The 15,588-nt window shown below is 41.5% G+C and overlaps 1 protein-coding gene across 10 annotated transcripts in view; it reads left to right on the forward strand.

The window, feature by feature from the left end:
- The window catches only part of LOC135503125 (calmodulin-beta-like), an 82,875-nt gene that overhangs the window by 38,700 nt on the left and 28,587 nt on the right, over positions 1–15,588 (forward strand). For 2 of the 10 annotated variants that reach the window (XM_064796499.1, XM_064796498.1), the window contains exon 2: positions 1,861–1,970. The exons of 1 other annotated variant lie outside the window; for it this stretch is intronic. In XM_064796499.1, coding sequence (XP_064652569.1) covers positions 1,908–1,970 — 63 coding nt within the window. In that variant the 5' untranslated portion in view covers positions 1,861–1,907. Of the gene's footprint in view, positions 1–1,860; positions 1,971–7,000; positions 7,507–9,320; positions 10,168–11,089; positions 11,855–15,588 lie in introns of those variants that run through there. 7 more of the 10 variants (XM_064796494.1, XM_064796495.1, XM_064796493.1 and 4 more) reach the window with 7 other exon arrangements.

Here is a 15,588-nt window from a genome sequence, read left to right on the forward strand (position 1 = left end):
TGACTTAGTTTTAGTGTTTAGCTCAAGAACAGCAGAAATACGACTTTTTTGGCACCAAATGCCGTTCCCACGGGCAACCCAGAGTTGCCTTAATATCCTATGATTTCAGCGTTTCCGAACCGTTTCAAAGACACGCCGCGGTCTAATCAGCATGGAAAAGTTTCAGTACATTATAAAATGTGATTTTACGGCGGAAAGCATAGTTATAACGCGAGCATTTCACAGCGTCATCCTTTAAGCAAAAGGAAATGATGCCAAGAAGCAATTAGCCGACATGAATTGCTCTTTGATTTGCCATTTGCCATTTTTCATACCGAACAATAATCTAATACATCAGAGTGGGCGTATCAGAAACGCCCGATCAGAGTCTTATACCGAGACTACTTCATGCTTATGCTGTTGCAAGGAGGACTGATACAGAAATATAAGCGCGGACATCGCTATTACGAACACTCAACTTGTTTTTGAAAAACCAATTAATCTTCTAGAAGGAAAGAGACAGTCTTGTTTCAGACCATGTCCTTGCTATCATTAAATGTCTTCTCTTTTAATATAAACATTTTGTTATCGCAAAAAAAGAAACTCGTAGGTGTCATCTCGGTAAATATTATCTCCGTTGCTCTATATCTGATTCCAGTGAATAAATTGACAACATAAGATCTTATGTTGAAAGAGATGTAGTAAAACAAAAATAAAAAACATGAAAGCAATTTGGAAACGAAATTCTGCTTTTTTGTTTGTACGAGGCGAAGTAGTCTGAAGTAGATACCTTGGAGTGTAACGCCCACGACGGAATGACGGCGCAAACAAGGATAAAAGCAACAAGTGTCCCCTCAACAGTCTGGATATTGTTGTTACAATGCGATGCAAACTTATAACAAAGTCCTTTCCCAGTATAAGACAACTTGAATCATTGAAGAAACGGTGTAAGCAGCATTAGCTTTTGTCAGCGCTGTTTAGTTTCACAGATCGAGTGGGTGGGCGTTTGGATAGGTACATCTTCATGCTGTCCAAACGAAAGTACTACAATACACTGTTATGACATTTACTACATTATCTTGAGCTAACAATAATTTTGAAGATCGAATCAGAAAAAGTAGGCAACCAGCTTTCCTTTGATATTGTCTCACCATAGCCCCTGCTGTCAACAGTGATCGAGAGACAATAATCAAGTTGCCCAAACTAAGTTGACTAGATACCATTGATTTTTATGACGTTCTGAAGAGACACTTACCTTTTTAGTGAAAAACACAGACGATATATATTCGAAGCTTATGGAAAATTGCCAGAACGCATTCCCTTCGAAACACATTCAGGATGTTCAAATTTATTTTGACGGTGCCACTGTATTTATGATAACCAGCGCACATAATCAATTTTTATGTGACACACTTTTGCTTCAGTGATAGTGATATGTAGTTCTAATTTAAACAAATTTAATCAAACTCACAAACTTATAAACCCTGAAGTATATAGGTAACAGGCCTACATTCGGCATGGTCGTACGGGGAAGTGACAAAGACGAGACACCATTCAACAGAAGCATTAAATTACTGTGTATATTGTTATTTCCAGCACTAAAATACCATACCGTTTGTAACCCCTCCCCAGCACTGAGTCAGTAGCTCAGACTTTTCTTAATGTAAAAAAACCCAAACTCATCATTAGTTTCAAATCTGGATTGAACGTGTATATAAGACAAATCTCACCTTTTAAATGGCGCGCTACTGTTGTTGCGCGATCTTTTATTACAGCGAAAACATCTCTAGAAAACACAAGACGTTTGCCATAAACATGATAATCTGTTCGAAGAACTCATTGCGCAATCACCTGAATTTCTGTAATTTTTGTGTTCTGTAGGGACTCTAAAATCGAGTGCTTTGCACTAGGATTATAATAAATTCAAAATGGCGTCCAAGAAAAAGAAGACCCCGAGTAATATGACAGAAAAAGATATGAAGAAACGAGCGGTGAGAATAGAAATTTGATATTTGCATGATGTTTTCTAGCAGAGTGTAGTTTTATCATTTTCTGAGTGGGGTTACAATTGTGATATTTTTGTGATATTCTAACACGTCTTCTCGATTTTGGGAAACAACTAACAGCATCCAGCCAAATCCCCCACTGACATTTTGTGACCTGGCAGTGGATTTTTTTCAGTTATGACATTTACTTTCAGGTATGAAAACGTTGGGTATGCTGAAACTCATCAAAAGTGGGGTTATTAAATTCGCACCCAGGGTGAAATTGCACCTACTCTCGAAATCTTATTTGGGTCAAATCATGAAAATGTCAGCTCATTGTGATCTTTCGACATCTTTTACTACAATGATCCAGTTGCAATAGAAGATTGATCATCTATTAAGCTTTAGGGAGAAAAATATAGGATACAGACATATGTCAATTCACCCAACGTTTGGTCGATGAACCCTGTCTTACTGGACACATTTTATCACGACGATCGCTCGCCCATTCAATAAACGATCTGGAAAATTTAATTACAGTAGAACCCCTCTATTAAGGACACCCTCGGTTGACAAGTGCTGTCCTTAATAGAGAGGTGTCCTGATTAGAGAGGTCAAATTGAACGGAAACAACCATTTTGGGACCAAAACTAGTGTCCTTGATAGAGTGGTATCCGCTAACAGAGGTTCAACTGTCATACACTATCAGTCAATTAACCTTTAAGCACAAAATGGTTGGACGTCATACACGAGCGGCTTCTTGTTAGCAGTTAGCTAAGACCTGTAAGAGGAAGATATCTGAAATATGAATTTGAAAGATCTTAAAACACATGGCCATGGATAAGCTTCAGAAGCAGCGATAATAAAATCGTACACAGATTAAATAACTAATGAGCAATAGTTACCTCTTTTACGGGTTGACCATAGGTACCGCCATTTTTGATAGAACTTGAATTACTAAAGGAATTAAAACTCTTTCAAAACGAAGTGACTCTCAATTTCAAGGGTGGGAGTTAGTACTTTGTTTTCCAGCTCCCACCCTTGAAATTGGCATTCACTTCGTGTATTTAGTCCTGGTGGTACCTATGGTTAACCCTTAATTCTAAATCTCTCTGTAGCCCTTCTCGCTCTCCAGTGCATTTCTGGTATGCTCTTTTGATGAAACAGCAGACTTTTCTGTGATTTGGTAGGACACATAGTTTTTAACTCGCTCTGCATGTTTTTTACTAAAGATTATGTTAGCTCATTATGAAACTTGTTTAAATTGCTAGGTTAGGTACTCTTGGAATCATACGCATAGAGAGAGCTTGCAGTGCACGTATAGACGATTAAACTAATAATGCAATTACATGGGATGGAACACTACGCCATTTTGAATTGGAAAATACATTGATTGGCTTTTGCCAGAGATTACAGGGAGGTTGAGACAAAGCGATTTATCAAGGATCCTTAAACCTATACGGATAAAACTCTGTAGAAAGAGGACGAATTTTTGTGTACATTTCTAGCCGTATACGCAGGGGATCTGTGATAACTCCCTGATCTCAATCTCCCGTATGTACTTTTGCTGTGGCCGAAACGGATATCGTGGTGAGGCTATATAAGATTTAGAACTTACTTCCAGTTTTCCAAAGAAAAATCAGAATTGTCGCTCATTAATCAATCTTACCGAATAAGATACCCAAGACATGTGACAATAAAGTACACGTAATGAGTAATTGATCAATTTTTTAATCGAAATACTATGGGGTCTCGTCAAGATCACATGCGTAGGTGGAGTGGAGCGATACATTTGTCTACACGAGTTTCCAATATGCGGCGTGTAGACTCGTGCATTACATTGGTCATTTTTGTGAATCTGCAGAACAAGGAACGAGTAGCTACGCACTGGCTACCTTTCGGGAGCTTATACGTGGGGACAGTGTATACAACAGAGACGGTCGTTGATTCATAACATCATTTTATCGAATTGAATCTGCAAGTTCATAATAACAATCTAATTAGGTAAATCATGAATGAAACAGACAAGTCATACGGCACATTAACAGTCAGCTTGTTTTTTCCTTCTGATTCAACATACTCTAATCATTAACGTTTTTTACCTGCATTTCGGAATTCTCGCCCATGTAGAATGTGATACTTAAAGGGACAACTTGGGCATGAGATATGTTTGTTTTTCGTACAAAATAGCTTCCAGCAGGACCGCATGATGATTGAAAATCATTGAACTACATGCAATAAACATCAAATTTATGAGGCATGTCTGATTCGCCTCGCAACAATGACGAAAATCATTATCAGAAATCAGCATTGGTGTGATACTACAAGTGGCGACGCCTGTTGGCAAGCAGGGGAATCATCTTTCTCGTCAGGTTCAAGTGTCCAAGTGGTCAAGTGGTCCCTTTAATGTTGGCTGGTATATAACAGGTGTAAGTGATGAGTGGCGAAGATCAGTATCAGATGGAAGCACTGTGAAAAAGATCACCAAGGAAAATCTAACTGCGGACGTCCGGTACACCAAGGCTCATAAATTGCACATTTCAAGGGGTAGGCCGTTCGTACTAATTACTGGTGGTCCAGGAAAATAGTATGCAGTTATTCACAATGACGTTGTACAGTTATCATGCATACGAACTTGCTGAAACTTGGTATTTATTATATTTGTGTAACTGTCTACATAGCGGCATTGTTGAAACTGATATTCAGTGCGTATTTACACAATTCAAAATATTCATATTCAATCACAAATTTCAAAAAATATTTAACGAACGGTGTGGGCTTTTAATGGTGTACATGGGCCACACTCTTGGCTTTGTGCTTATCTTTGTGCAATGTCAATCAAAATAGGAAATCATCGATGTCCGTTGTGAGCAAAATGTCACTATTTTACCAAGGTATATAATACACTCACTTGCTATTCAAATAATTATTTATTTACGGTAATATGCTTTGCTATATTTAGCCCTGATTAACTTGTCGGCTGGAGTTAAAAGGGATATTTCAGGGATATTCATAACAGGCGCGTCGAGTAATAAGGGGTTGATTTATTCCACACAAAATACAGTAGAACCTCTCTATCAAGGACACCCTCGGGACTGACAATTTAGTGCTGTCCTTAATAGAGAGGTGTCCTGATTAGAGAGGTTGAATTGAATGACGACAACCAATTTGGGACCGAAACTAGTGTCCTTAATAGAGAGGTTGTTCTTAATAGAGAGGTGTCCGTTAAGGGAGGTTCCACTGTAGAAACTATTCTCAACGGACACCTTTTCAATGATGTTTATACCTCAGAGTAACCAGCTGATCACCATAAAACACCGTGACGCATGCTTATTGGTTAGGTTTGATAATACTAAGCGTTATTTGAGACACCCAGTCCAGTATGGATGAATTAATGTTTGCAATTTATCAATTAGAATGAGTAATAGGCTTATATCATTGAAAAAGTTTATTTCCCAGCGCAAAATGATCCAGCGATCGAAGGTGAGCAACACGGTAAACATGGGTAAACGGAGCCTTTTTTTCAAAATAATCAGTTAATTTTGAAAAATTGCGCAGTCTTTTTGGACCAATTAGGTAATTAAAGATAATGAGAATATATTCAGCATTTCGATCGCACAGTCAAGTCATGTTTACAATATTGCCCTTTGTATCTCTAATTAGCTCATCCAAATATTTCAGATTAGACTGAACTATATGTAGTAGCAAACTTATTGAGGATATCAAACTCATCCGCGGCTAGGTACGGATCTACATTTCCAGGCTTGTAGTACCTCGACATGGTGAAGCCTCGGGTGAATGTTTCTTTGTGTACATTATCCTCATCATATATTCAGTGCACGGAGTGACCGCGCCTAAAGTCATCAACGAGGCCTTTCAGAAACTGCGTGTCACCTGTTGGTCTGTGTTTGCCTGCAAACATGTGGCCATATTATGCTTTATTACACTTGTCTGTGGACAGTGAGTTTGTACGTTTAGATAGTTTATGGATTTATGGATTTATAAATTTATATTTTTTGTTGGATTTTCTATCGCCATTGATCCACGGCGTTCTTCGCATAAGGCCTGATAAAAAACACGGAATATGAGGAGTTATTCTCATATTTAATCAAATCAGATAAAATCAAACACAAAAAGCCCGGTGGCTTCGAGGGTCGGAGCTAGTGAGGCTGATGATGGCTGGTGGGAGATAAAAAGGGTAAAACACGGACTTAAACTCGCCAAGGCCAAAACATCCCATTACGAGGTTGAACCCGGGGAAGGGGAATACCCAACAATGCAATGCACAGCGTGTTAGTACTTATCACCGTACGAAAAAAAAATCATGCTCTAGATTTCTGCCCTAGTTTACTGTAGACTACCAAGGCTCATTCATACACGGTCATAATTTACACTGTAATAAAAAGGAAAATGTTAAAAAACCTCTAAGATTTCCAATAGAAATACTTCATTCTCTCTCAAACTGAGTTATTCGCATCAACACTACACACTATGAGATTTTAAAATCAATGTCAGACCAGTCCGTGTTTAATTCATTAGTTCATTTAGACATGTAGGCCTCCTCCACAAAAGTACAAAACGAAACGGCTAGGGTATGCGTCAATTATAAAGGAAGCTAAAAGCTTAAGGCTAGCTGCTCCCAATAATGAAGGCCTACCCCGGTCTGGGAGATATCACAACCAGTGCCCCTCCCCCACCACCACCATTACCCCCACCCCACTACCAGCAACAACATCACCAATGGCCACCACCGAGTCCGTTGTCATGAAGCGGACCTACACAAAGCACGCCTCATCAGCTCATCGTGCAGACGGGTGCTCAAGTTATCTGTCGGACTTCCCTGGGCACTTTGACGTCATAGCACTGCAACATATTGACCCACAAACATTACATGATGTCATGCCCAGGTATCGGAAAATAAACAGACTGCAGCTATATTTAGCCCGATCATGTAATTCAATATGCATAATGTATATACTCACAAGTGTGTATGCGCCACATAAATAACTGATTTTATCAATGTTGTTATGTCACTGCACGAGGCTGGATCGATTTCCCAATGTTCCCCGGCCATTTTGTACCCATGTTTGTTGAGGCAGGGATTTACTTGACTTACCGTGGAATGTGCTGACATTTCAGCGGATTGGAGTGGGACGCTGCTTCTCGATTCTATCACAGGATATTCCACTGTGTATTCTCGCCTGCCTGTCAATTTCTCTCAGTGTCTTTTTACCACGCATCTTGTACTTTGCCATTCTATTCTCGTTGACATTTGCGAGCATGTGTAGTGGTACGCGCCGCATAGATAGATCGCACTGTAGCATATAGTCTGTTTTGGATACTCAGCTGGCTACAGGAGTCGACATAGTGTATGCTGAGCTGTGTATTTTCTTGATGGATATCCTGCTCACTGTTCATTTCCTACATGTTATAAGAATGGATGTTGTTACGTGTTTTATTCTGACATTTCCAAGCATGTGGACGTATAGATAGCTACACAGTACGTTTTGGTAATAATTTCCTTTCATTGGGATATCGAGAAGTGAAGTATTTTAATTTATTTTCCTTCCGGTATCAGTGGCTGTGATGTGTAACTGGTCGGGACTCTCAACAAAACTCAGGTGTCAGGCAGTGACACACGAGCGGTGCCTATTTGGTTAATATACCCCCTCCGTCAGCCACGGCTGTGTATTTGGCAAGGGATATTCTGTGGCTTAGTGTTAAAAATTTACCGAGCTCATAACCAGGTCCAAGTGGCCAAAGGCACGAGATTCGACTCCGCAATCGACCATCATTTTTCAGGCGAGTCATGATGTATACTAAATCCCCATCCAACGAGTATGGCAACAGATCTCCCGGCATCCAAGAGTTAGCTTTTCTCAACATTGTAATAGTTAACAGAAGACGGAACATCTCGGACTGCTGATCTTAAAGAGTATATCAATAGATCCCTTTCTATGATTCGCTGACAAAACTCATGATCAGTGAGGTGAAATGCTCACACTTTTAATGGCTTCAGCCATCATATCGTTAAGTGAGTATGTACAATTCTTGCAGTTTACCAAGTTTACTATTGGCCTGACCCATGGCCAGTATCCCGGCATCCGTGGCAGAAGGAGCACTGCTCTGCTCCTAGTCGCTGATTCGGTGGTGGTAACCTTCCTGGATTGCTGGGTACGGTTCGGCCGACCTGATGAACCATTCATCTCGGGCATCGGTGGATAGATTTTATACTGCAGTACGATTGCACTGCAAAACCTCGTTCACGCTGAAGCTCTCCCTCCTACCACTTCACGTACCCAAACAACAGTACCGTATGTTGTAGGTGCCGGTTGAAGCAGTGTAACTTCATTTCAGAACATACAAGAGAAGCACTCTTCGTAGGCAAATGGTCTCGTCATACAATCCATTACGGAGGTAATCATCCGACCCTGACCTTAACGCCATTTCGGCGTCTTATCAGCCGGCGTCATGATCTAACAAGACGAAGCCGTGGTGAATGTGTGGTGAATGTCTGTCAATTCAATATAATAAACTGAGTCCTGCAGCAACGGTATTCAAATGATATCCTGCAGCCAGAATTGGTGAATCAGTCTTGTGCGCTTGTCCTCGGCCACCTGGCCTTGTCAAGAGCACGTAAAGATGTTGCTTCTCCGTACGGAGGGGTCAATTCAATCGCAGGACATATTATGTGTTCTTCAAGCGGAGAACGACAAGCTGCCAAAACGATGCCATTTTGGTGAGCAATTGGTACAAGATAAGAATCCACTGGCCCAACCTGCCGGATAGTAGGGTCACCGTCAGCCAATCGTCGCCTTGTCGAGGTCGGGGAGAAAACTAAAAACATTGGGAATAGGACCCAACTTTGAAAAGTCTCATTATATATCTCGGATTTGTTCTAGTTTTTTTTGTATCAAAAAGGCTATATGAAATAAACTATTAAATTGTATTACCCCCTTCCAGGTTGCCCTTCTTAAAACGCTATTTTCCTCACCAGGACTGATTATCGTAATACCGTAAGTTTATTGTATCTAATGTTTAAAACATTGCGGTCCACATTATGCTCAGTTGTCTCTTAATGGCCAAAAAGCCAAACAATTAAAAAACGCAACTGCACCCTGCATTCCGTACGACCTGAAGACATACAGGCCTACCGTGTCCTCACCACTGGCAAACCACCAAAAACAAAAGTTAACTTCACTGATCGTTTTGTCATCAAACGACCGATTTGGGACAAACGGAAATTTTAATCAAAATGACCATGTTGTGATGCAGACCGAGGATTACAATATATGGCGCTTTATCATATTGCAGATGACATGACTCCGAGCATTACAGTTGGTTGAGTTATGTCCCATAGTTGTATAAAATCACAATTATGTCAATGCCTACGTCCATGCCTAATTACATACCCTTGGACTGGATTTGCAACTACAAATATATTGACACGCGCCTAACTCTCAAAGAGCGAACACAGCATAATAAAGGCTATCAGTTTTGGGGTAACCCTGGGGAACTAGGTTTGTCGAAATATATTGTTTACAGTTCCTCTAACACAATGTCAGTTCATTCATAGTCCGTGGACACGAGCCGAATTTGTCGTTAGTAGTGACACGTGCGTCATTCGACTATTGAATCTATTTCTGACATCTGAACAGCCTCAACAATAACATCCTGGGAAAGCATTGTGCACAAATGATAATGTGCCAGTCGATGTATAAGATACATGCATTGGAGGTCAATGTAAACAGTGTATGCGGGTGATTGCTTCTTTTCGAGGCAGTTGCGACATGATTTGGCAGTGGAAGGTTCCTTGTCAGTCGGTCGACTTATCTGGATTACACCTCGAGTAAAATACAAATTCTGGACAACGCATTACTGGATGTGGCAGGTAGTTCTACGTACACCAAACTTATATCTAAATGTGAGAGGTAGTCCTCGTTCAGATAGTTCGTATTTGGAAGTCCTGCCTTTTCCCAGCTCGTATCTGGATGACAGGAGAGGTGAAAGGTAGTCCTGTGTGCACATCTTCGTATTTGGAAGTCCTGCCTTCTCCCAGCTTGTATCTGGTTGACAGGAGATGAATGGTAGTCCTGTGTTCACATAATTGGTATTTGGAAGTCCCGCCTTCACTGCACCCAGCTCGTATCTGAATGACAGGAGAGAAAAGGTAGTCCTGCGTTCACACAGCTAGATGTGACAGGTACACCTCCCGTAGTCCTGCGTAGACTTAAGTGTGACAGGTAGTCCAGAGTCCATACACCTCGTACAGTGAATGCAATAAGTAGGCCTGCGTTCAGCTTTTGTGTGTAGCTTGATGCAACAGGTAGCCATGTATTCATGCAGCTTGCAACTGCATGTGACACATGCAGCTTGTCACTTGAAACTGGGCGTTTACACAGTTCGTAACTTAATGCAACCTTATGACCGACTTAATGCAACTTACATGCTCGTAAATGCGTGCAACAAATAGTCAGCATTTTCTCTTTTCTCGCTGGTAACTGGATGCGAGAGGTTACTAAACTGCAGTGTGGTACAGATAAACTGCTGTGTGATAGCCCCCTTCCCCTCCCCTTCCAACCCTGACGAAGGGCAATTGTCGTAAGGTCATTTGCTACAAAATTAACATCCCGTATATTTCGAGTGTGTATGTGTTTGAGAGTAGTTTCCTCCGGTGCTGGCATTAAAATTGCCATTACAATGTAATAGGCCTACTGAGTGTCACTTTGTGGCTTTAATGCCGTGGGTGGCATCACATCGAACGTTTCAAACGAATACTGGGGATGTTTCATGATTGGCCCGATTTCCATTAACATAGACAACGGAATGCCCCAGGGACATGACCCCTGCATGAATTCCAAAATACCACGCAGACGACTGAACCAATTATTGCAAGCCGCTTATTATATTCTTGTACACATCATTACGTTTGGGGAAACAAAATTACAAGGCTCTACATACGACTAACATAGTTGGTTCTTGATCGGTTTTAATATAACTCGGTACATATACTAGATCTAACGCAATCGAGTGCTCTTGAGAGGGCTCTGACGAGCATGCAATGGGGAATAGATGTTAAGTGCTCTCACCGTGGAATATTAAAACACATATGCATTACTTTTCAGTCATCAACAGCAATTCTCGGTTGAACTTTGCTTAATCATTGGGATATACTCTTTTGCAAGCGGTTGGAATCTACTTTCCCATTGCGGATAATGTATTGGCAGAACGTTTTCCTAATGTGGACTTGACTCTTCAGACCTACGTAAGGGTCTAATGTGCTACTACACCACCGTTTTCTCCGTCTCCTTGCATCAAGGAGGAACTCTGTATAATAACCGTTGCTCTGCATTTTGCGACTTAATTGCCTAGCTTAACTGCCTGAGGATACGTGCTGTAAGTCAGGATTTCACACTCTTGCAACAGTAGATTTACTGTTGCATATTATGTAGCAAAGGATATCGATTCGTCTTTCAAGCAATTCTGTGATAAACAAAGGACTCGACATGTCTGCTTCTCCAAATCCTGATGAAATGAATACGCTCCATCCGTCCAATGGACACGAAAAGAAGCATAAGTCCGGGATCATCCGGATCCGCTCCTGGGGCAAAAAGGACAAAGACCGAAAATCGCCTTGCCCTCCTAGCGATGAGGAGGATGGAAAATATCTCAGTGCTTCCCCATCGGATCAGTCGGGATCATCGCCCCGCTCGCCCCACTCGCCCGGAATACACTTCAAGGGGTTCAAGTGGTCGAAGAAGGGAAGGAAGTCGCCTCAACCTAATAGGTCTCCGCCAAGGTCACCACGAGAACAGCCTGCAGGCCTCCCGACGGTGATTCGGACATCTGAATCGGATAATACGGATGCGGAGTACGAATATCATCCAATGGTAAGATCAATGATACATTTAAACTCTGAATGGGATGTTAAAGATAGATCTAAAATCCCCCGTCCCCTTCAAAACGTAGAGGCATAAATGAACTTATTCCAGTAGGACACTACGGACTGTCTTTATGCTTGTTATACTAAGTACAGTAGGCCTATTGTATATAGTTTGCCTGCACTAATCATGCTTATAGAAGGCCCCCAGCTGTCAGTGTCTTGGTCAGTTACAATATACTTACTCTAATTTCCCCGATCTAAGACCGGTTGATTACTGATTACGATGTCACGTCAAACAGCAATAAAAACATGGCACCGTGACCATCAGACCACTCGATGTCACCAACGAATTGTTTATTTGAACTGAACAATGTGTGTGGCATCAAACGACCATGTGCTTAATATCACACGTGCAATTGTATATTCAGAACCGCTCTCAGATCGGTGAAACTAAAGTATATATACACAGTTGTTGTTCGCCCAACATAGCATCTTGAGGAGTTCACTTGCGGCAAAAGCCGAGCTCTCGATCAGAAATATTCTTGATGTGCATTTGGGTCTTCTCATTGTTGAATATTAATGTTGAATAGCAGTAATAAGACTACTTGGTAATATTGAGTATTGAGACAAAACAGCTGGAAGCGGCTGCACAAGTAGCCAACCGCTAGCAACATGTTTCACAACAATCGTACAGCCGAGCAGTTGTCCTAGGCATTTCCGAACATAAATTTGGACACCAAGAAGTAGCCGAACGGCACAGAGCTGTTACGTTGCTTTGGCCGAGTATGTGCTGGGAGATGTATCATTTGTCTGTCATCCATAATTGCAACCAATTTATCACTGCTTATAACGGGCCGTGGACTGCAAGTCGTGGTTTAAAGCATCGCAGCAACGGCCATATCAGTCTTCCTTAAGCCCGCAGCACACTAGCCGCCAACTTCGGCGTTCACAGGCGTTTTTTGCCGCAAGAGTCCTGAACGCCTGAAAAATCCCTAGTCTGCTACGAACGGCGTCGGCGAACGCGACTTGACGCCACTTGCCGCAACTAAACGCCAAATATCTAACATGTTTGAATTTTGACGCGTGTCGCCGCGCTTGAACGCAAGAAGAAGCCAGGTGTGCTACGGATTGCCGCCTGAATTGGCGTCGGCGGCGAGGCTATGGCCAATTAGTATGCGTCTTGATGTCACATGATTTCAAAATGGCAGCCTAAAGTGGCGGAAAAGACGCCGATTCTCGGCAGGTGGGCTCTGACCGGGATCCACTGGCCGCCAACTTCGGCGTCGAGAGGCGTCAGCTGGACGCTTCTTGTCGCCAAAGTTGGCGGCTGGTGTGCTGCGGGCTTCACAGAATAAAATGTGCATCTTTCACGTAATTTTCGGCTGACCTCTCTCACAATTCCTCTTTGGCAGTGGACCAAGCCAGGGGCGGGTATAAGTCAAAGCATTATTATGACCTGTCGAACTTGTCAGATAAGTACGGTTCTAAACGTGCCTTTCGACAATACAAAGCAGAACTCAATTCATTATTTCGAAGCTAAATGTCCTGAAATAGACTTCAAAATCATGAAATGGTTATATTTAGACATTATAAATGGCTTCACAAAATATCAGCGAAATCGCAGGTCCGGTACTGTTCAAATTCATGTGGGGACTTGACAAACTACAGCTTTGAAACCAGTGATTTATTCCTTTTGACGATGATTGCAACGGCTTTAAAGAGGACATTCTATTTCTTTATGTCCGATCATGTTTCGCCATTTTATTATTTAAATGAAATTTATATATTTATTGATAGCACGAACATTTACCGATGTGCAAGGGATAGTAGTCCTAGGGCTGATAGTCCGTGAAAACAATAGCCCGCATTGCTAAATGTTTTGGTTAGGGTTAGCGGTACAATAGATCATGCTGCTTACTTGGTCAAATACAATGCTACCGGACTATGACTCCAGGGGGACTATATCCGCTGTCACACCGGTCCCCAGAGGATAGTTCGAATCGGCGCCTTGAAATTTCGAGTCGAATTTTTACACCATGTCTCCTTCGTCAGTTGCACTGCTTTTCCGTAAATACATACTTGGTCACTGTTTATACACGGACCTTATGATAATAATTATATACAATTTATTTTTCTATTTTTTTCAAATCACGCACCTATGACCTAGAATTTAGAATTATGAGTAGCAATATTATAACCAATAGCAATTAAAGGGGCGAGTGCATTGCCCTAGTAGTTTTAGCTACAATCTCAATCCAAGGGATGGATCCTTAAACACTCGGTCCCGTTATCAGTCTACAGCAAGTAGATCATGTTCTTTTACCTCTTAGTCCGAGTGACTCGTGGATGACATATTGCAGCTTATAAGCTTGTAATTAGAATAACCAGCCTAAAATTACAGCTAGCGAACCGGTCCCCCTGGAGCCATAGTCCGGTAGCATTGTATTTGACCAATTAAGCACCATGATCTATTGTACCGCTAACCCTAACCAAAACATTTAGCAATGCGGGCTATTGTTTTCACGGACCATCAGCCCTAGGACTACTATCCCTTGCACACCTGTCTCACTAAGCAGCAGCGGCTATTCACATGACGTGTTCGACACTGCATTGCCTTTAATATCGTCATCTTGGATTCATCTGGTCTTTTAAGTGTTCGTTTATGTTTTTAAAATCTTTAGACTAAACCTCGCCGTTGTCAGGTTTACCATACTAGAAATAGTTACTCAAGTAAAGCGCGCAGGAACGTGGCGGTATTGACATACAAGTAGGGAGTTCTGGCAAATCCCCCGAAACGCCAACGTAAAACGTTTCTCATTCTCATTGTTCGACCTCCTTGGCTGGGTTTTTCAAACCCACGTTAGCTATAAAGTAGTCGTTACGTCTTAAAGAGGTCCAGTCGTGGCACAAGTCTTTATTTAGACTAGCTGAACGTGGTAAAAATAACTAGAGTAACTAGAATAATTACGAGTGATTAATTCTTATGCAGCTCATTGGCCAATGAGCTGCCAGAGGGTAACTCGAAACTGCTAACATTTATCAATGGAAGCTTATTCCAGGTTTAAACCGGGCTGTTTAAAACTCGTCATTTTTATAAGCGCTTCGCTATAGGTTTCCTTTAACGTGAAAATGTTAATGGGATTAAGTGAAAGAGATAACGTCCATAAGGATATTTAACGTACATGTTACCGCTAGGGATAACGTGACTTTGATGTCAAACAATGGAATAGGCGTTCACGTTCACGTTTCGAGAGATTTGCGAAAACTCCCTATCGATCTGGACAGCGCGAAAGAATAAACTATCCGGTTCTTTGGATTTTTTTGTAAGAATCATCTGATTCAAATGATGAACAAATGTATGTCTTGTGATGACTTTCGTTAATAATGGCCCATAAATCTGAATTATCATGCTCCCGACGCGTGACCATCGACGTCAACATTTTGTTTTGGTAATTTGGCTTGAATTGCGTAAAGTTAGCTAGATACTGATCGATGTATGAATTGTGTTTTAGGATTGATCTTGATATGGGTAGCAATGATATAAATGAACATAAAGCTATCACATTTGTCAGTCTTGCAAGTAGGTCATGGTTTTGTTACCTGTCAGTTAGTGTGTCTCGTGGATGACGTAGGTTCAATTGTCACTTTTGCTGTCGGGGCTGTGTGCTAATCTTAGCCATGATGGACTGATGTACGCCCGTCCTTTGGCGCCGCATGAGACTTTTAGTGACAATCATGTCG

Source organism: Lineus longissimus, chromosome 19 (genome assembly GCF_910592395.1).
Source record: "Lineus longissimus chromosome 19, tnLinLong1.2, whole genome shotgun sequence".
Classification (NCBI taxonomy): domain Eukaryota; kingdom Metazoa; phylum Nemertea; class Pilidiophora; order Heteronemertea; family Lineidae; genus Lineus; species Lineus longissimus.